The sequence below is a fragment of the Pollicipes pollicipes genome, unplaced genomic scaffold (genome assembly GCF_011947565.3).
Source record: "Pollicipes pollicipes isolate AB1234 unplaced genomic scaffold, Ppol_2.1 Scaffold_7261;HRSCAF=8764_pilon_pilon_pilon, whole genome shotgun sequence".
NCBI lineage: Eukaryota > Metazoa > Arthropoda > Thecostraca > Pollicipedomorpha > Pollicipedidae > Pollicipes > Pollicipes pollicipes.
This window is the reverse complement of record NW_023597054.1, coordinates 2,703,399-2,723,398: the sequence shown is the minus strand read 5'-3', so window position 1 is coordinate 2,723,398 and position 20,000 is coordinate 2,703,399. Positions and strand designations below refer to the sequence as shown.

Sequence of the window (20,000 nt, the reverse complement as noted above, 5' to 3'; positions counted from 1 at the left end):
AAAAATGTTGCTTTACCTCATGACCTGACTCCCATTTGTTATGCATTTCATGAGCTGAATCATATGCACAACCATGTTGTATCAGTGAGTCACAAGGCTGAAAATAAACTGGCAGCATGAGGAAATATGGTGCTTCCTAGACAAACTGACATGCTGTGTCAAGTCAAAATTATTACCATGTAGCATAGGTCATAAGACTTTACATCAGCACATAATTCTTACTGGAAGTTTCTACCAGGAGCACCAATGTTTTCCATCCAGAGGTTTGCAGAATATCAGCCATGAACCAGAGGATATATATATATATATATATCTATATATATATATATATTGGCTCATGATTCAACTCATGAAATGTCTGACTTCTATGATTCAGGTCATGACTCTGAGCAGCATTTTTCCTAGTGAACAAATGCAACTTATATCTCATCCCAAAACAATTGACTCATGAGTTGATTCAGAATCCACCTAGCATTAAACATGCATGTGCATATATGTGTGCAAAAGTATATATATATATATATATATATATATATATATATATATATATATATATATATATATATATATATATGTGCATATATGTGTGCAAAAGTATATATATATATATATATATATATACTTTTGCACACATATATGCACATGCATGTTTAATGCTAGGTGGATTCTGAATCAACTCATGAGTCAATTGTTTTGGGATGAGATATAAGTTGCATTTGTTCACTAGGAAAAATGCTGCTTAGAGTCATGACCTGAATCATAGAAGTCAGACATTTCATGAGTTGAATCATGAGCCAATCATTTCTAACAATGTTGTATCAGTGAATCATGGCTGAACTTGATTGGCAGCATGAAGATATGCATCATGTTCTGGGCATATTAACATACCATTTCAAAAACTTTAAGTGAACACCATGCAGCATTAATTTCATTGCTTTTTACATCATAAATCTGTTGCATTTCTAGGCAGCAAACACCATGCTGTTGATCCTAGAATATCCTAAATCTCAGCTGAGAACTATTTATGGTCAGGGTGTACTTTCCTACCTAATGTTAGAAAAAATAATTGTACACCATTTGTTGTGTTTAAGGCAGGACATATTGTAAATAATCACAAAACAGGTAGATACATGCTCTTACCTTCAAATTTTTTAAAAATAATTACTATGGCGAGCTCCCGAGCACCGCACATACACACACACACACACACAGCACCCGCGACACCGGCGCCATTACTACTCGCGATCACATTACTGCGCATCAAGCAGCATCAAGAACCAGAAAAATGTAGGGGGCCAAGGTGACAATAATCCATGAAATTTGATCAATGCCGACCGGATGATGGGTTGCAGGGGGATTGGGTAAGGAATGTAAAGCAAAATGAGAAGGGGGATTGGATGGGGTATGTGAAGCAAAATGAGAACATGGCGGCTAAATATAAGCTCACTGTACAGTACCTATATATGGCAGATCCTTTACTCTGTGGGCCATTCCTTAGCTAACTCAAGAAATTTGAGCCAAACCCATGCCTAATGCAGACCACTGCAGCCGAAAAGCCCTTTCCATCTTCCGCACTACCCGCAGGACCCAGGCCCTGTAGTCCAGGATATAATGATATCATTCTCATCCGATACAAAATGTTGTTCTGCAAATTACGTGGAAGTGCCTCTGGGCACGTTTCCCAGACGCTTGCCCATGCCCCTCACTGACCACCGACCGACCGTCCGCGTCCTTCTATAGAAGCAACTCGTAATCAAATGAGAATTGGGATGCCAACATAGCGAAGGTTTTCCACTCCCACAGAACGAAAAGAAATTCAGGAGGTTCACCTCCACATAGCCTCATTTCCTCCATTGAGCCTCGGGCTACCGGACTGTGTTGTTTGGTATCTACGCGATCCACCAGTTTTAGCACCAATTGGTACCAAACACGGTTCCCCTCTTAGCAATTATTCGTACTAACCAAGCCCCGTATTACTGCATTCTGGGTAGCGATGCCGTGACGTCATCATGGGACTAAGTCATATGGCACCAATGCTACGGCCAAGTGAAAACGCTGTTTGCGGGTTGGCTTAAACACAGGAAAATCTCATAAACCAAATTTGTGAACATCTAGCGCATTAAATGAAGCATTTTTAGCTGGCAAATAACATTTTTTTGCACCAGAGCTACAAAGTTCTTGCTGAAATGCGCTTGCCAGTCTGACCCCGACAGAGAGATGGGGGTGACATATTCACCCATTTACCAGCGATTTATCCCGGAGGACTCTGGCCGGAAGTGCTTATAAGCAGCTTGTTTAAAAGAGTACAACACACGACAACCGCAACAAAAACATGGGGTGGAGATGAGAAACGACGGCTGTAACGAGACGCCAAGTATATCACCAAAACTTTTCTGTATTTTAGTCCCGCACCGCAGCAGCCCCTGACGGTGCACGTACCCTCGTTGCTCTCCCCACGGCGACTGCTGACAGCGGGGGCCGCGAGCCGGGGCCGGCCTTGGCGGCGCGCATCTGGCGCGCAGTCGGGGCCGGCCTGCGAACCTGACCACGTGCCGCGCCCCGCCCCAGCAGGGGCGCAGGACACAAAGTACAACTGCACTACACACACCCCACCCTGATCCTAATGATCAACAAGTATACAATCACACGGGCCTTTGCTCTCGTCCGCTCCGACGCGGCAACACTCGCGCGTCACCGTCGTCTGTCACACCGGCATCATCGTCAGCAGCCACACCGGCACTATCATCAGCACCAGTAGCATTCCAAAAGTGATCAGCATCACTAGCCTCTTCAGCCACAAGCACCCCCACGAACAAACTATCATTGTCATCCGCGCCTCCGTCACCGGCTTCGCCTATCTCGGCAGCACTATCGCCCCTACGACGCAAATTTCGTGCATGCTACGGTACGCCGTCAATTTCCATCACTTGGTCTGAAATGATGCCTGACACCACTCCTGGCTGTGACGTTTCCGTACACCGTGTCCCCCGACGACGAACCCAGACAGTATACTCTCCAGACAGTCTCCAACAGCATACCGATCGGTGTCACATGGTTCTCGCGGCTCGACAATCACCGGCTGATCAGTAGCAGGCCGCACACAATCCCGCACAGGGTACACATAGACAGCGGCCGCCGGCGCACTGGCCGCAGTCTCAACGTCACGCGGCGTCACGTTCGACAGGTGCACCGCCTCGGCGACAGAGCACTGCTTCCTGGCGGCAATGACCTTAACAGTGCGATAATTTCGCTCAACAATGCCATTGCCGCCGGGCTCATGCACGGCTCGGAACCGCAGGCGAATACTCCATCGTGCCGCGAATGCCTGTGACTGCCTGCTTCGAAAGACGGTGTCATTGTCGCACAACAATTCCACACGTGCACCTCTCTCCAGGAAAATATGTTCCAGCAGGTCAACAGCACAGCTGGCATCCGGCGAAGCAGCCGCCACAAACTGAACCGAGATGGTCCACAGTCTACTACAGAGAGGTAGCACTGCCCCCGAAAGTGAGTCACGTCGATCGCCAGCCGTGACCACACATCCTGCACGTCCAGCGATCAGTGTGACCAAGTCACCGGCGCTGGGTAGATAGAGCGACAGGTGCCGCAACGGTTCACCACACTCCTCACCTGTGACCGCGTCACTGTCGACGAAACGTCGTCGCGACGAGCATAAAGCTGCGTCCGTCGGATCCCTGGATGACCGGCACCAGCGTGGATGTCAGCGGTCGCCATCTCAAGGTCGGCGCGGCCGTCTGTCCCCTGCTCGGTGGAACCGTTCGTGGGTCCCATGCCGACTCCGTGACCATCGGTCGTCACTCGATCTGCTATGACCGCACAACCTCCGACCGGCGTCGTACGCTCAAAGGTTGAATCGTCACGCAACCAGTCTCTCGGCACACAGCTCAGCACGTCGGCACGATTCTCAGCACCGGATGACACGCCGCCCGCCGCGCCCACGTCACTCGCTTCTCTCTGACCCCGGCCATGGCCGGCCGGCTCGGATGACACGGCGGCGGCTGCGCTCACATCACAAGCCGCTGCCATTACCGGAGACGCCGACCCTGCCGGCAGTGCGTCGACCCCGAACTGCACTGCATTCGACGCACTGACGGACACGTCCCGAAGTGCCCTCACGCCGTTCATTCCCAGAATGAACCCGAAGTTCAGCGGCCTACTGACAGTTACAGGCACCTCTATTCGGGCCGCACCCGACACTGTTCTCACAGTTACTTGTCCGGTACCCTCGCACGTGTATCTGTCTCCACCCAGGGTCATCACATAAACTGGCTGCATTCTACAGCGGTGGCAAACAGAGACGTGAGCAATGGACACGGAGCAGCCGGTGTCCACCAGCGCCCGACACTGGGTGCCGTCCACTGTCAGCCGCGCGGTGGGTAGAGCGCCGTCTACTGCAGAGCTGGAGGAGGCTGGCGATCACGCCGCCTCTCCGGCGTCCTTTCCCGGACAGCATGAGGCCACGTGACCTATCAGGTCACACCGGAAGCAGCGTCTTCCTCCTCCCTGGCGCCCATCAGCACCGCGTCGTCCACGCCCACGGCCTCGACCCAGACCGCTGAGACAGTCCCTGGCCAGGTGGTTGGCCTGTCCACAGGTGAAACAGGTGAAGCGTGTTGCCGTCGATCGCCCTCGCTGAACTGCCGCTGCCGCGACCTCTGCTGCGCCGTCCTCCCTGAGGACGGCCCGCGCCCTCTCCACCGGGTTCGGCAACGACAGGCCTTCGAGGCGAGCACCGGCGCGCAGCGTGCGCCTGGTAGCGTCGGGCAGCCCAGCAACAAAGGCACAACTCATACCCTCGTCGCTGAGGCCGCCGAACACCGACGCCAACCGCTGCAGGTCGGCCGGGTGGACGTCGACCGTCTCATCTGCCCTTAGCCGGCGCGAGGTGAACAGCCCGTAGGCCACGAACTTGTCGGCGCCGAATGCCGTCCTCAGGGCGTCCTTGACCTTCTTCGCGTCCTGCCGGTCCTCAGTTGGCAGCTGCCTGTACACGGCTGAGGCGCCGCCCGTCAGCCGCAAGGCAATCACTGACGCCTCGCACGCTGGGGGCTTTTGCAGCCCACAAATCAGCTCCACTTTCTCAAGCCAGTCCACCACATCTGCACCACTCGCACCGCTGAACTCTGGTATCAGTCTCACATCAAATCCGGTCGCCATTTCGCCGAAATAGCCTGTAATGAGACGCCAAGTATTTCACCAAAACTTCTCTGTATTTTAGTCTCGCACCACAGCAGCTCCTGACAGTGCACCTACCCTCTCTGTTCTCCTCACGGCGACTGCCGACAGCGGGGGCCGCGAGCCGGGGTCGGCCTGCGAACCTGACCATCTGCATCATTCATCGTTGAGAAGTTGCGACGCACGTCCTGTAGCCTTAGGAGGAGCGTTGCCGGGGTGGATTCAGGGTTGGCTTACCGTAGTGGAGGCAGTGAGAGGACTCCGGGGGACGTTAATGCGGTGCTCCATTTCAGCTCAAAATAACAGATTTTCTTTAAAATGGGACGATTTCTGGCAAGATTTACAACTTTCGCCGGTTAAGGAATGGTGGCCCATATCTCAGCTGGGAAATAGTCTAGGGGATATATGACGGTAGTCGGGGCATTATTCCCTGCATACCCTTTTCAACAAACCCATCCGACATTATGGGTCTGGAAGTTAACCTACGAGTAAATAGACAATCATTGCCCGTTTATAGGTGTAATGTAAGCATGCGAATCATATCCATATATTCATGAATAAATATACATTTCACAAAGAGGCGTTACATATAAATGTCCTGGCACGTTGACTACGACGAATGTGGCGCGAGCACTAAATCTATGAAATGTGGCTTAGTAGGATCTATTTTTGGAGGCAGGTCATAGAACGGATTTATTTTTAGAAGGTTACGAATGCAAAATGTACAATATTTATTCACATAGCATTAAAATTAGGATTTAGAACTGGATGAATACGCAGTTTATGGGCGAAATCTCCGGTCGTTAGCATATTACTATTATCTACTAGCCTTCATGTAGTATCAGCCAAAAACATGCTACGGGCTACCAAATTTTAGTTCCATGGTGACGTCACGTCTGCGTGGCCTTTTCTAGTAGCCTTGGGCTCGAGACCGTGTTGAGTTGTTGGACGGGGAGTGGGCTGGGCGGTACTCTGGTGCTTAGGAAGGTGCGGACCTGGGCACGGAGTACATTGCAAGGAAATATTGTATGTGATATGGTAGAGAGGTTCTGCTGTAACCCGCAAGCAGTGTCTCTTGTGTAGTCGTGTGAGTGTGGCACGCGATGCTGTCGAAGTTTCAGGAGCAGCTTGCCTTCATCTGATGTTCCTTACGGAGACCAATGTCTTACATTCTTTCCAGTGTATATTTGTGGAGAGCAAAATATCTTGCGGCCAAAATACAAAGAAACACCCAAGTTTCAGACACTGGTTATATAACATCATGTTGGAGCAGTTTCTTTACATTGGTGTGTTTATACTCATGTGTAGGCATGCTGTGTGTTTTCAAGATAAATGACATTTGATTGGTTACTCATGACACCTCATCCAGTAGGGATCTAGTATCATGCCTTCTCTACAATGATCATCAAAGCCCATTTCATTCAGCATGTTCTCTTTACACTGAACTTAGCCGTATCCAATGTGCAAAACCTTGTTGCTTTTACTTCCTTGATGTCACTGTTCTCAATTACTGATTGTGTACCAGTGCAGCCAACAACTAAAAAACATCTGATGCATAGGACTTCTATGTAGCAGTGATATGTGGAGCCCGATGCATGCATACATCAGGCTCAGACCAGACTAAAATATGATAATTTTTGTATTTTTCTCATTTTTTGTGGGCTGGCATATTTTCCTGAAATGACTGCTACTATGCCAGAAATGTGTTTTTTCTGACCTGAGTACTGCCAGTTTCGTGTTTCTAAATGGAATTGTCACATGTCAGCATCACAAGGCCTATTGTCTCTTAATGCCAAAGGCATTGCCTAGCAATCCTGCTGTCCTTGCACACCTCCCCAGCTTGCAGCAAATAGAGCACATACATACTGTCTCCCATTCCCTGATTATTAGCCATCACCTAGGCCAGATTCTCACAGCCACACTGCCATCAGCTTCCATCCAAACTTCCTTTCTCAGTGAACCATGTAACTAAAGCACACATGCCCACTGTGGTGTGATGAATAAATGGTAAGGTGTAAGGGCAAATTGGTTCTAAGTTTAGAACACACATGAATTTTTGTGTGTCAGATATTGGTGTAACCACTGGGGGCAGACATTGGCATAACCACTGGGGGCAGACATTGGTATAACCACTGGGGGCAGACATTGGTGTAACTGCTGGGGGTAGACATTGGTGTAACCACAGATGCAGGAGTGCATGTTTCTTCAAGCTTTAAATAATGTTTTTTACCCTCCAATTTTGTATTCAGATGGCATGCTTTCAATGTCTGATGTCCACCAATTCCAATTAGGTACCTAGTAAGTACCTATTTGAAAAATTGTAATACTGACTTACCATTTTCAGATAAGATTGAAGCTTCCAGATTCCAGTGTGCCCCCTTCCCCCCCCCCCCCCCCCTCCTCTCAGTCATGATTTGTTACCCTCCCCCACATCTCAGAGACATCGTGATACCCATGTTGCATTTGGTATCAAAATCAGGTCTTGTCAAAATCAATCATTTTACCATCTTCTTTCTATCTTGATTCTGCTAGTTGTACCTTACACAATACTTGCTGTTTTGCACATTTCAGTGTTGGTGTGCATCCACAATATGTGGTTACTTTGCCATTTTCAGCTGTGTCTAGAGGCCTGGCTGCCTGCTGCGGCCGAGTGTGCTGCCCCCGTGTGGGCGTGACGCGGCCAGGCGGCCCCGCCCCGCCCCCATCGGTCGCCGGCTGCCGCGGGGTTCGCCGGCTGTCACTGCGCCACCGACGTTGGAGCGATGTGGGGCTGGGCGAGCGTGGCGCTGACCCTGCTGGCCGCGGCTGGTGCTGCCGTGCCGCCGCCGGCGCCGCCGCGCGACCTCTACGACAGCAAGCACGGTGTGAAGATGGGCGTCGCCACCGACCGCTGCGACGACGGCCGGGTGAGTCCGGTCCGGCGGGGCACGAGCGTCCCGGCGGACAGGCCGGTAGACGGGTGAGTGTTTGGAGACGGCCGGGTGAGTCCGGCCCGACGGGGCACGAGCGTCCCGGCGGACAGGCCGGTAGACGGGTGAGTGTCTGGAGACGGCCGGGTGAGTCCGGCCCGACGGGGCACGAGCGTCCCGGCGGACAGGCCGGTAGACGGGTGAGTGTCTGGAGACGGCCGGGTGAGTCCGGCCCGACGGGGCACGAGCGTCCCGGCGGACAGGCCGGTAGACGGGTGAGTGTCTGGAGACGGCCGGGTGAGTCCGGCCCGACGGGGCACGAGCGTCCCGGCGGACAGACCGGTAGACGGGTGAGTGTCTGGAGACGGCCGGGTGAGTCCGGCCCGACGGGGCACGAGCGTCCCGGCGGACAGGCCGGTGGACGGGCGAGTGTTTGGAGACGGCCGGGTGAGTCCGGCCCGACGGGGCACGAGCGTCCCGGCGGACAGGCCGGTAGACGGGTGAGTGTTTGGAGACGGCCGGGTGAGTCCGGCCCGACGGGGCACGAGCGTCCCGGCGGACGGGTGGCCAGCGTTTCGCAGCAGATCGTCGGACGTGTCTTCCCGTTCAGGGACGCCGGATGCAGGCAGACAGATCAGGGAATCCCTCTTCCCCACTATTTCATAAAAATAATCTGAATTTAGCATTGAAGCCGCGCGAAAGAAAACAAAGGAAAAACGCTTGCCTCACCACCCATGTCTTCAAAGTTCTAGTCGCTTTAGACACTCGTCATTTTCTCCCGCCTGGAATAGCCCACGGACGGTGGCAGCGGCTGCTTTAAAGATCAGTTGACGTCAGAAGGCAGGTTGTCGTTTGTCACTGTTTGTCAAAAATCGTTTGTCACTATCTCGTTCCACCATTGAGCACACAAGTAAGCTTGGCGCGCTACAAGTAAGCACATGCTTTAGCAGTGAAAAATCTAGTGAGTGAGCAGAGGATGGGAGGCAAACGTGAGCTGCCCAACCTTAAGCTGGCGTACTGTAGTGGCCGAAAATGCGGCGTCCAACCAAACAAGGCTTAATGTGCGGCGCAGTGGCGGCAAATCGTTCATTTAGGCGGCAGGGGACGGAAAGCAAAGGCAATCGTTGACCCGTCTTTCCTTTGCCCCCTCTAATTCACCACCACTTCTTTCGAGCCGATTCTGTTTTTGAGGGCATGTTTTGTTATCTAGGTGCTTCCATGGTCTATCTGACCGTGTGAGCCGGTGCGATCGCCATCCGGAAGGTGCACCTCCGCCCGGCCGCGGGCTGGTGCTGGTGTACTGTGTGACCGGCCAGCCGCGGGCTGGTGCTGGTGTACTGTGTGACCGGCCAGCCGCGGGCTGGTGCTGGTGTACTGTGTGACCGGTCGGCCGCCGTCCCGGCCCCGCCTGCCACGCCTGTCCAGTGGTGCCCGGTCAGCCTTCCCGGCCCCGCCTGCCACGCCTGTCCAGTGGTGCCCGGTCAGCCTTCCCGGCCCCGCCTGCCACGCCTGTCCAGTGGTGCCCGGTCAGCCTTCCCGGCCCCGCCTGCCACGCCTGTCCAGTGGTGCCCGGTCAGCCTTCCCGGCCCCGCCTGCCACGCCTGTCCAGTGGTGCCCGGTCAGCCGTCACGTGACCGCCTGCCTCTGCGGCCGACAGACGGCCCTGGCGATGGACTGGGCCGGCTCGCCCGTGCCCCACACCTGCTTCCTGCCGTACAAGCGGCGGCTGGCCGTGCGCTATGACCTGCCGCCCGTGAACAGCTGCGTCCACCTGGCCTCCACGTACTACGTGCGTATACGGCCGCGGCTGTGGCCGCACTCCGCCGCGCCGGGGCCGGACCGTGCCGTGCGGACCGGCCGACAGCGTGGGATATGTGCCACGGGTTATGGGCTATGGGCCGGGCCTGGGGCGGGCTGTGGGCCGGGGGCGGGCTGTAGGCAGAGTCGGGCCGGGGGCGGGCTGTGGGCCGAATCGGGCCGGGTCGGGCCGGGGCGGGCTGTGGGCCGGGTCGGGCCGGGCGCGGGCTGTGGGCCGGGTCGGACCGGGCCACCTCAGCGGTGCACCGGTGGGTACCTCGGCCGCCGTGCCACGGCTGCCGTCAAGGGTGTTCAGGTGGTCAGTGGTTCTGAGCTGGTGTTGATGTCATTGCTGACAAGTTTTTTGTTGGCACAACATAGCCCATTGGTGGGGTGTCGTTGGAAGGCTGTACTTGTGTGGACACCGGTCATCTCTGGCTGCCATGCCACGTGACCTCAGTACCGTATTAAGAGAACGCAGGGCATCGCCTGGCGATATCGAAGCCATGACGTAGGGTATCGCGCATGACGCCTTCGTGGTACCGAAATATTGGAAAAGGGTTGTTGCATTGGCGTGATACGACGGCACTTACCGTGTTCTTGTATAATCGCATCGCGAACAAACTGGCACCGCTTTGTAGCTGGGTTCTTCAGAGTCTTCTTGTGCCTTGAAGTTCAGAGAGTCTTCTTGTACCTTGAAGTCAGGAGGTGGAGCCGTTGCACTTCAACTAGAACTGATGTACTGATTCTATTGTATTCTTTGGCAGCCGCGCCACATCTGTATGAAGCAAAAGATCGTCTATAACGAAACCATTCCTACGTAGTAAGTATTTGAAGGAGAGTTTACTTGATGCCTTGTGAGTAATGAGTAAGTCTACAAAGGTGACTCATGTCCACGGTTCTTGCGTGAGCATTTGCAAGGCCCGCCATTTACCCGTGCATGGCTCAGGCGTGGTAGTTGGCCTGGCACAGGTCACACGGCAGCTTGTCCGTTGCCTCCGAACGTTTGACAGCTCTGCGTGGCGCCACACGCCAGTCACGTGTCACCGCCACCGGCGCACTGGCGGCCTGTGCCGCGATCTCTGCGCGTGCGCGGCGTGGCCCGTCGCACGGGCTGTGGACCTGGCCTGGCCGTGTGTGGGCGGGCGGGCAGGGCCGAGCTCAGCTGTCGCCAGCTGCGCCGGTGACGGGCGCCGTGTTGCAGCGGGCCCCACCGACCGCTTTGGGCCGTGTTCGGGGAGTACCTGTACGTGCCACCTCAGCGCTGGCTGCACAACGTCGAGGTGAGCGGCAGTAGGGGCCGGCTGGGGCGTGTCCTCATCAGGCCATCTCCCCGGCCGGTGTCAGAGGGCCATGTCCTCATCAGGCCCCCCCCCCCCCCCCCCCCCGGCCGGCGTCAGAGGGTCCCTTCTGTCGCGGACGGCCGATCTGTTCATTCATAGATGGCCTGCTCCGGGCCGGCATAGTTTGCATGATATTCGCAACTTGTATCACTCGCTGTTCTTATGGATGCGTACATTGCATTGTCATGCTTTTCCCTGCTATCTCCCGATGTGAGTCCTGAACGATCGGGCGCCGTGTTGGACTGCCAGCTGTGGTTTGCAGGGACAACTTGCTATCCTGTTTCGCGCCATCCCGGTGCCGTGGCTGAAGTGAGGCGTGTGCTGCCAGTGTCGCGGCCCGTACCGTGACCGGCGGCTGTGCCCTGCAGCACGGCTCGGTGATCATGCTGTACCATCCGTGCGCCGACTACGAGGCCGTGGCGGAGCTGCGCCAGCTGGTGCGCGGCTGCATCCGGAAGCATGTCATCACGCCGTACCCGGCCCTCTCGGCAGCGCGCGTGGGTAGCTCACTGCGGCCCGACCGACCGGCTCGCACTCATCGCGCGCCCTCTGTTTCATCATGCCAGGGTACAAAGCCCGCCAGAAAACACCGGCTGACGCGTGAAAACACAGATGCTGAATAAGTCATGCTGCCATTGACCAGGTCGGGATATGTTTTGCTGCACGTAGCCGGGGCGGGCGGGTCTGGAGGGCCCGGTGGCTTTCCATGACGGCCGTGCCTGGCGCCGCACCGCCACCCGCCGCACAACTGACCGTGTCCGTGTGGCGTCGGCAGCCGCTGGCGCTGGTGGCCTGGGGCTGCCGGATGGAGATGGCGCACGTGGACGCGGCTGCCGTGCGCCAGTTCATCCGCCAGAGAGCGCTGCACGGGCCCGAGGGAGACTACCCCAAGCAGGGCCAATACGACTTCAAGCTGCTGCGGCCGGCGGAGCCGCCGCTCGGCTCCAGCATCAACGACACGGTCCTCTGTCCGACGACGGCCTGAGCTGGTCCCGGCTGGGGCCGCAGGCTGGCGGCGCCCGGAGCCGGAGGCAGGACACCGCCGCCATGGCACGGTGTCGGGCCACTGTGGTCACCGTTTGTGATGACCCGGGGTCATCGGATTAGGTCACGAGCTTGCGGCTGAAGATAGCTGTGAGTGGAGCACCGAGGGCGAGGCTGGGGGCACACTGGGGCGGGTCACGGCAGCTGTAATCTGGAGACGACCCGGGCTCAGGTCACAGTGCTACGATCTGAGGAGGTCGGCGGTCAGGCTGCAAATGACCAGATCGCTTGTCTACAGCGGTCTGAGATGAGCCATCTGTGCGCACGCTCCGGGCCCGTGATGCTGGCGGTATGTGTTGCTGCGCCGTTACCCGTTCACGGCCGAGGGGAGTCGGGCGTCTGTAGCCGGGCCCCGGTACGGCGGCGTGATGAGCGCCGGTCTGACCTACCCGCAGGCGGCTGGTTGTGGTGCGGTCACCTGTTATGCACCCGGTCCGTCGTGACCGGCTGACCTGTGATGACGCTGCTGTTCCACTGTCGATCTGTCTACCGTCCAAGCCGGGATCAACGCGTCTAGTCTCTTCTATCGTGCCTCTATTGAGGGCAACCCGTCATTCCTCACACTAGCACTTGGTGCTTGGCTCTTTGAGATGGTGGTATTTTAGCAAGGCAGAGGATTTGACCTCGCACGCCGAGGGCACAGCGCGTGGTGTTCATATTTAGCTAGAATTGGAGCGCAATCACTGCAAACCGTGCAGCAGCTTTAAACAACCGGCGATGACAGTAAGTGTGGGTCCGGAGCTGGGTCCGGTGAAGCTGCAGCTAGCCGGCCCTTTCAGCCGGCAGCCTGCGGAGGCGCTTCTGAGAGCGCTGCGACTGTCGTGACCGGGAGATGCGTCATGCCGCCCGATATCTTACCGAAGACGGGCGCTGTTTCGTCCTGATCGGTTCACTGGCGTCAGTGAAACCTCATTCGTTTCTGGAATACCTCCCCGATCTCTCAGCGCGGTGCTCAGAATGGTTACGATGCAGCGGCGCCAGAGCCGCACACATTGCGCGCGTCGCTGCCGTGGTGGCCACCGCGCACGCGCCGTGGTACTTATGTTGACGAGACATTGGCGGCCGTCGTCCGATGATGATTGGCCAGCGGTATCGCCTGCGAAATAACCTCATTTTTTGCGGGAGTGTTTTTACATGTTTCTGGGAACCGGATGGTTATTGGCAGCCACAGCCCGCAGCCAGGGTACATGACGCCGACGTGACCAAAGCCGTGGGGTCTTGCCATGCCGGCCCTACGGGATTGTTCTCGTGAGAGAGTGAGGATTCAATGGTGACTGGTAGCTTATTTTTGCAGTAATGCCTTGTATCTCGTGTTCTTAAATATTGCCCTTTGGTGCAGAAGTCCGTGTATTTTTAACGGTGTCAGCCTATCTTGCCTTACTGACTGCTACTTATCGGTGACTTCCGTTGCCTGTGCAGTGTGCATGCTCTGTCTCTGGCGAGCGGTGGTGCGGGTGTGGCTGCCCTCCGGCTCGGCAGCAGTCGCTCCCCCATCGTGCCCATCACGTCGAGACGTTCTCATGCGATGCGGGCGGGTGGTGAGGCCTGCGCCGGCTCTGAGAGAGCGGGACCGGTTTGCCCGCTGCCGTCGCCACCCCTGGTGCAGCAGACCAGGTCACTGTTGCGTCTGGGCTGACTTGTGCCGCTAGTCGTGTACCATTGTGACACCGGTGTGACGTCCGCTTCGCCTAATACACGCCAAGGGATGCGGGAGCGGACCGTCTCTGTTGTTCGGCGAGGCTGCATGTCTGAGTCGTGCCGAGCCTGAGTGAGGCCCAGCCTGGCCCAGCCCAGCCAACACCCAGCGAGGATCTCGTATATCGTACGACGCTTCGGCCTAGACGCGCCACAGCGCTCCTCCCCCGGTGCTGGCCAAGGGTCAGCCAAGCGTGGCGCGTCACTATGCGCTGAGAATAACGAGTGTCCCATATTCAACTTATGGACGGTTCCACAAGGAGTCGACGGATGTGAGTACCCTCATCCTTCACATTTTTGCATGGGTTGTTTCGCGAGCTATCTTGTTTGCAACTCATCTACCCTTTAAAAAAGACGGAAGGTGTTGCGCTGCACCCACACCCGACAATCCACGTCAGTGTTTGGTGAGAAGGTGAGTTGAATCTCTATGCAATGCCTCGATGCGTGACGACGATAGCAGCCACGGGGTGCTGGTTTGCCCGACATGGGGTTCGGTGGGACGGCCGACCTTGGCCACAGTCGGGAGGGTCTCGGAAGCCGCGTCTGTCGCGACCGGCGACCTTGCCACGGGCGGCAGGCCGCCGAGCGCGCGCGCAGCCGGCTGAGTTTGGCAAACTGCGGCAACCAAGCCTTGTGTCTCTTCGAATGTCTTGTTGATGCCTGGTTGCTGGCGATGTTCGATTATTAATGCCACATGCGGTGGCTGCTCTGCCCCCAGTCGGCTAACAAGAACGTTACAACATAAAGGTGTGCGAGAGACATTCCTAAGGTCAGAAGTTACAAGACAAATTCAGAGTTTTAAGACAGGCGAGAAGGCACGCCGTAATGGAGCGTGGGCCGCCACAGGAGGCAAGCAGTTCCGTGCGGCAGCCACCCGGGTACGGAAACCGCCGCTGATTGGCAGGCAGTCGGACACGTTCTCGATGCAGTGAACGGTTGCCACGGTCCGCGGCTCCTGTATGACAGTGGGAGGCCTCCACGCGCCTACAGACAAACGAGTGAAGATCGGTGGGCGCCCCGCCGACATGCAATGAACGGTGCACACCGACACAGGCACGTCGGTGCACCATCTCCGCCACGCTGCACCGTCCCAGCGTCTCCAATGCTGGCGTAATGTGGTCGCAGCGGCGGACGCTGGCCACGAGCTTAGCGGCAAAGTGCATGACCTCTCAGACCCGGCTCCGATGGCGGTCTGCAGCGCCTCCCCACACACGGGCACACGAGCGAGAAACACGGACACATCAGGTACTGGGGTGGCAATGAACGGCGCGTTGTCGGCGCGGCCATGACAGGTGCATCTGTGGGTCTCTGGCGCGGTTTGTCTCGAACAGGTCACCAGCTGTTACAGACATATGCTTGGAGGGGTTATGCTTGTTGAGCTGTACAGCAGCGTCGATTTGCTCAGCGGCGGAATGCTTTCGAAACGCTGTCTATTGGTGTTCCTTTCCCCGACACCACCACCGGGTTAAGGTTCAGGGTAATTGCACCCCCTCCCACGCTCCTACCAGCTGACCAGCTGCCATTTCCACGTCCCCATCACCGCGAGTGTGATGTGGGAAGTGGGGACCGCCGACGGTGGGCCCCCCTGCCGCTCGGGGAGTGGTGTCGTGTCGCCTGTACCGCCCACCGTCAGGACCATTACGTCCATTTTTGTACGGATGCTGCACTCTGAAGCCCGCCTTTCCTAGAGCCCGTCGAATCTTGCTGAGGCTAGGTTGGACCTAGCGAGTGCACAGATGAGGGGTGTATGCTTCGTCAGTCCAAATGAGACCCAACACTTCATCAGGTTTTGCGAAGAGCAACCAAGCATGAGTCACTTATTAAAGACAAGTTTGACGAGGGCTCATTTCATTTATGGCGAATTCCACGACAGATCAGCGACTTCCGGCCACGTCATGTTTCATTTTTTGACCTTAATTGTTTTCTGAGGCTATCTTAAGGCGCGGTCATTATGACCGTCCAATTTCGATAATAGTAACAGTGCAAGGTCCATGACGTCAGTGGCTCTCAAAAAGCCTTGGGTACGAGTCACAGTGGATCGTTATTGGAGCACTCTGGCTGGTAGCAGTACCAGCCGCGGTCATTCTGAGTGCTCAGACCAATAGCTGACCGGCGCCGTCGGGCTGTGCTAGAGCCCGGCCGACCCCGGGCCGTATCGACCGCCCTGCCGCCGGCGCTGTGTGTGGGGGCTATCTGGTGGGTCGGCCGGCCCCCACACCGCAAAGGTCATGGCAACACCAGCGCCAGCAGCAGATACGGCTCGGCGAGAGCGCGGAGACAGGCGGAGACAGCGCAGACGCGGGTGCGCAGGGTGCCGTTTGCTGTTGGGCGGCGTTTGTCGGTTTGCCTGGTACCAGTGGCAAACGCCTCGAAAGATATGCCTCTCTTCATTGGGAAACACCACCCCGAGAAACATGCCCGCGACGCCACAGCCGGTAGTCACGTCACACACAAACACTGGCAAGTTCGCAACGTGGTGCCACGTACCGCTCGTGACGTCACACACAGCTCACAACGGCATCTACTCACCAATTAACAAGATATGTTCCGTGAGGTTTCCGGTAGCTGACACCGTACCAGAGTATCGTCAGTAGTCTGTGCGCGGTAGCCCTATTGGACTCCGATTCAGTGGATATCCCACGGCACTTCTGCCGCCAAATCCATGCGAAACAGGACGGATGACTGTACTTTAACTGTATGACGAGCGACGTCGCGAACCAGTTCATTCTTCCCAACAGGGACTCCCATACCACGTACAAAGTTTCACCGTTGCACGTCTTTAGGCAGGTTGGTGCCGCCGGTATGTGCTGATGACAAAACGGCCCGAGGGCCGGCAAAAAAGTGCAACATCAACCAGCTGTAGCGCTCTCAGCCCTCACATACCCCTGGTTCCTATGCGGCCAATAATTCACTTTTGGCAATCTCAATCAGCCTGGTGGTGTCGACAGCGTTTGGCGTGTTCCGCCATCTATGAGGTGTATTGCACACTAGTACCTGCACGGATCGGCGCATAGCCAGCCACCGCAACTGTTGCTGATCAGGCTCCAAGACGCATTGCTCGTCACAGTGACTCGAGACCAGTCTGTCTGGTGACCGGGGGCGGCGACAAGTCACAGAGACCCCGCGCGGCCTCCCCCGACAGGGCCACCGATGTCCTGCCCAAGTCCTCAGTGACTTGCTCGTCGCGCGACTCGAGCGCGTTCAGCAGATCGGGCAACAGTGCATCCAGCACGTCCATGCCGCGCTCGGTTGGCGCCAGGCGCTCGTCTGACACCTCCAGCAGCGTGCTCAGACGGCGCAGCTCAGCGTGTCCGCGCAGGTGGCGCCACCTGTCCTTCGCCGCCGCCGGCGCTCAGCCAATCAGCGCGCGTGAGACCGCGGCGCGTGCGCAGCGCCGTGCAGAGCAGCTCAGCACGCAGCTCGCCAGCTGTCTGGCGGCGCGCCAGCGCCGACCCGGCGGCGCCCGCCTCGACCGTGCGCATCCAGCGCTCTGGCGCCGGCGTCTGTACGTGCGCCACGCGCGCGCCGTGCAGCCGCACCACCAGGCGGCCGTGTGCGCCGGGTCCGACGCCGGCGTACTGCCGGCCGCGCCACACGGCCACGTTGTGGCGGCCGGTGTGGCCAGGCCGCGCGAAGTTGGCCACCTCGTAGCGCTGGAGGCCGGCGGCGGCCAGCTCGCCGACGGCCAGCCGGTACAGCGCCGCCTGGCGGTCGGCCGCCGGCAGGCGTGCCTCGCCGCGCTCCAGCTGGCGGCGCAGCGGCGTGCCGCGCGGGGCCGTCAGCTGGTACAGCGCCACGTGGTGACGGCAGAGGCGCAGCAGGGCGGCGCAGCTCGGCGCGCAGCCGCGCGGCGGTCTGGTCGGGCCGGCCGATCAGCAGATCGGCTGTCAGCCGGCCCGGGAAGAGCGGCGCCGCCCGCCACAGGCACTCCTCCGCCTCGGCAGCCGTGTGGTCCCGGCCCAGCCAGCGCAGCTCGGCGTCGTCCAGAGCCTGCCAGCGGGCGGGGAGGTCACCGGTGCCGCCGACGATCGCCGCGGAGAGGCGAACGGCGCCGGCGGCATCGGTCAGCAGTGCTCAGTCACGGCAGAGGTGAGCATGACCGCAGCGCAGAGTAATGACGGCGACGGGGGGGGGGGGGGGAGGAGAGGGGGAGGGCGGCTGATGGGGTAAAGCCTTCCATGATATGCAGCGGGTGGCTCCATGTTGGTACGTCACCTTCGCGAGTCGCCTGGCCAGTGCCAGTGTTGGGGCGACACGGCTGAGACCAGCGTCCGTGACCTGCGCCTGTCTCCAGTCCCCCTCTGAGCAGTAGTTCCCTTCCCTCCAACACCTGCACGCCCAGCGAGAGTCGGTTGACACCGGCTTGTCGAAACGCCTCCAGGGCGTCGTAGGTGGCGCTGGTGGGGTTGGCCTCCAGGGTGACCTCGGCGCCTGGAGTCAAGCGGCCTCGCAGCGACGACACGACCGCCTTCCAAACAGGCGCCTAGTCGGCCATCAGCAGCTGGCCGCCGCATATCAACCTCCAACATGGACATATCGGGCCGCGCCGGGCGAACGGACATCCCAGCACATTATTCGGCTACAGGGCTGTACGGCAAGCACGGCAATCGACCTTCGGCCAAAATGGCTTACTTACTTATTGTAACGCGTCGGATCAAAGCATTAGCGCCAAAGCCAAGCAGCGCCCCGCGCAACGAGACGACAGGCTATGGCTACCTCGACGTGGAGGGCAGAGCCATGGAGGGCGTTCCGCCGCCGAAGAAGACGGACGTCACCCGCTCTATGTAGGAGCTGTCCAGCTGCGGCGGAGCTCGGCCACCAGGCACCGCTTCATTCTGCTCGTGATCCACCTCAGCCGACACGTACTTGTTGAAGTCGCAGTACGTGCACTTCTTGGCACAGTACGGCCAGTGCACGTACACAGATTCCGGTCTTCAGGTATTCCGTTGAAAATGTGCGTCTGTTGCACGTCACGGGCTTTACCACACGTTCCAAAAAGGTGGCCACAAACGGCCTCTCACAAAAACTCTACAGCATTGCATTGTGTGATTGCTCTAAATACTAAACGACTGGGCCCGGGACAAATTCGTGCTTCTCTCCCAGGGCTTCTGGAACAAACAGGCGGCATATAAGGCGTATACTGAGACAAACGTGGGACGGGCGCCGGGACACTGCTTACCATGAAGCAGCAGGCATGTGATGGCGAGTAACCGTGCGAGCGAGTCATCTCACAAAAGTATACGTGCAGGCTCGAATAATCATACAAAGGACACAGCTCATGACAAGGAGGCAATAATAAAGTTGCTAGTGGCGATTGTTTGAGGTCAGGCCATCGCCGTTTTGAAAGCGTAGATGGAGCAGTTATTACAAGCGGTTTGCAGACAAAAGTACACTTTGGCAAACGTACGCGTTGTAAAAAAGTCAGCGTGGCGATCGTTTGTATGGTAAAGCATGTATGCTTAATATTCGTCAGGATAAAGTTCGGAGGGTAGAAAGTACCTTAATGGCAGAAATTCGTAACGGCAAAAGTATGCAGGTATAGAGATTGAATGGTAAAATGTTTGAGAAGAGTTCGTAATGAAACCGTTTGTATGCGCAAAAGTTCGGATGGACAAAGGTCGTAAGCACCTGTTTGTGCTGTTCTGTTCTGACTGTTCGAGTGAATGCTAGGCAAGGATCATGTTTGTTTCAACAACAAAAAAACGCAAGCACAGGCCTGAAGTTCCACATCTGATGTAACTCCACACAATTTGTCAAATATTTGTCAGGGATATCATTTGTATCATGACAGTAAGCATACAAAATTTGGATGCAGATGGGCACTGAACGTTGGAATACAGCTGTGTATTCTCGTTCCCATGTGCAGGATGGATGCTCACTGGGGGGACACCATATGCCATTGACCGGGGGGAGGGGGAGGGGTAAGGGACGGTGGTGGATGGCTACAATTGCACAGGTCGCCATTAATTCAGCTGCTGGGACTATCTGGCATCAACTACCCCCACCCCTGCAGGAA

At 56.9% G+C, this 20,000-nt stretch overlaps 2 protein-coding genes across 6 annotated transcripts in view; one reads left to right on the top strand and one right to left on the bottom strand.

Moving 5' to 3' along the window:
• LOC119112495 (uncharacterized) overlaps window positions 1–1,822 on the bottom strand; it is a 6,983-nt gene extending 5,161 nt beyond the window's left edge. Inside the window, exon 1 of the mRNA XM_037236695.1 lies at window positions 1,458–1,822. The gene's annotated coding sequence lies outside the window, so the exon portion shown is untranslated. The remainder of the gene's footprint in view (window positions 1–1,457) is intronic.
• Window positions 1,823–6,152: 4,330 nt separating this feature from the next.
• LOC119112195 (uncharacterized) lies at window positions 6,153–14,005 on the top strand. 5 transcript variants are annotated; one of them, XM_037236278.1, is made up of 7 exons: window positions 6,153–6,171; window positions 7,812–8,102; window positions 9,763–9,894; window positions 10,670–10,725; window positions 11,107–11,185; window positions 11,614–11,812; window positions 12,021–14,005. In XM_037236278.1, the coding sequence occupies exons 2-7, from the start codon at window positions 7,959–7,961 to the stop codon at window positions 12,350–12,352; spliced, it is 942 nt and encodes a 313-aa protein (XP_037092173.1). In that variant the 5' UTR covers window positions 6,153–6,171; window positions 7,812–7,958; the 3' UTR covers window positions 12,353–14,005. The 5 variants fall into 5 exon arrangements, with proteins under 5 accessions (XP_037092173.1, XP_037092171.1, XP_037092170.1 ...); XM_037236276.1 differs by lacking the exon at window positions 6,153–6,171 and adding an exon at window positions 6,178–6,283; XM_037236275.1 differs by lacking the exon at window positions 6,153–6,171 and adding an exon at window positions 6,178–6,482.
• Window positions 14,006–20,000: the final 5,995 nt, after the last annotated feature.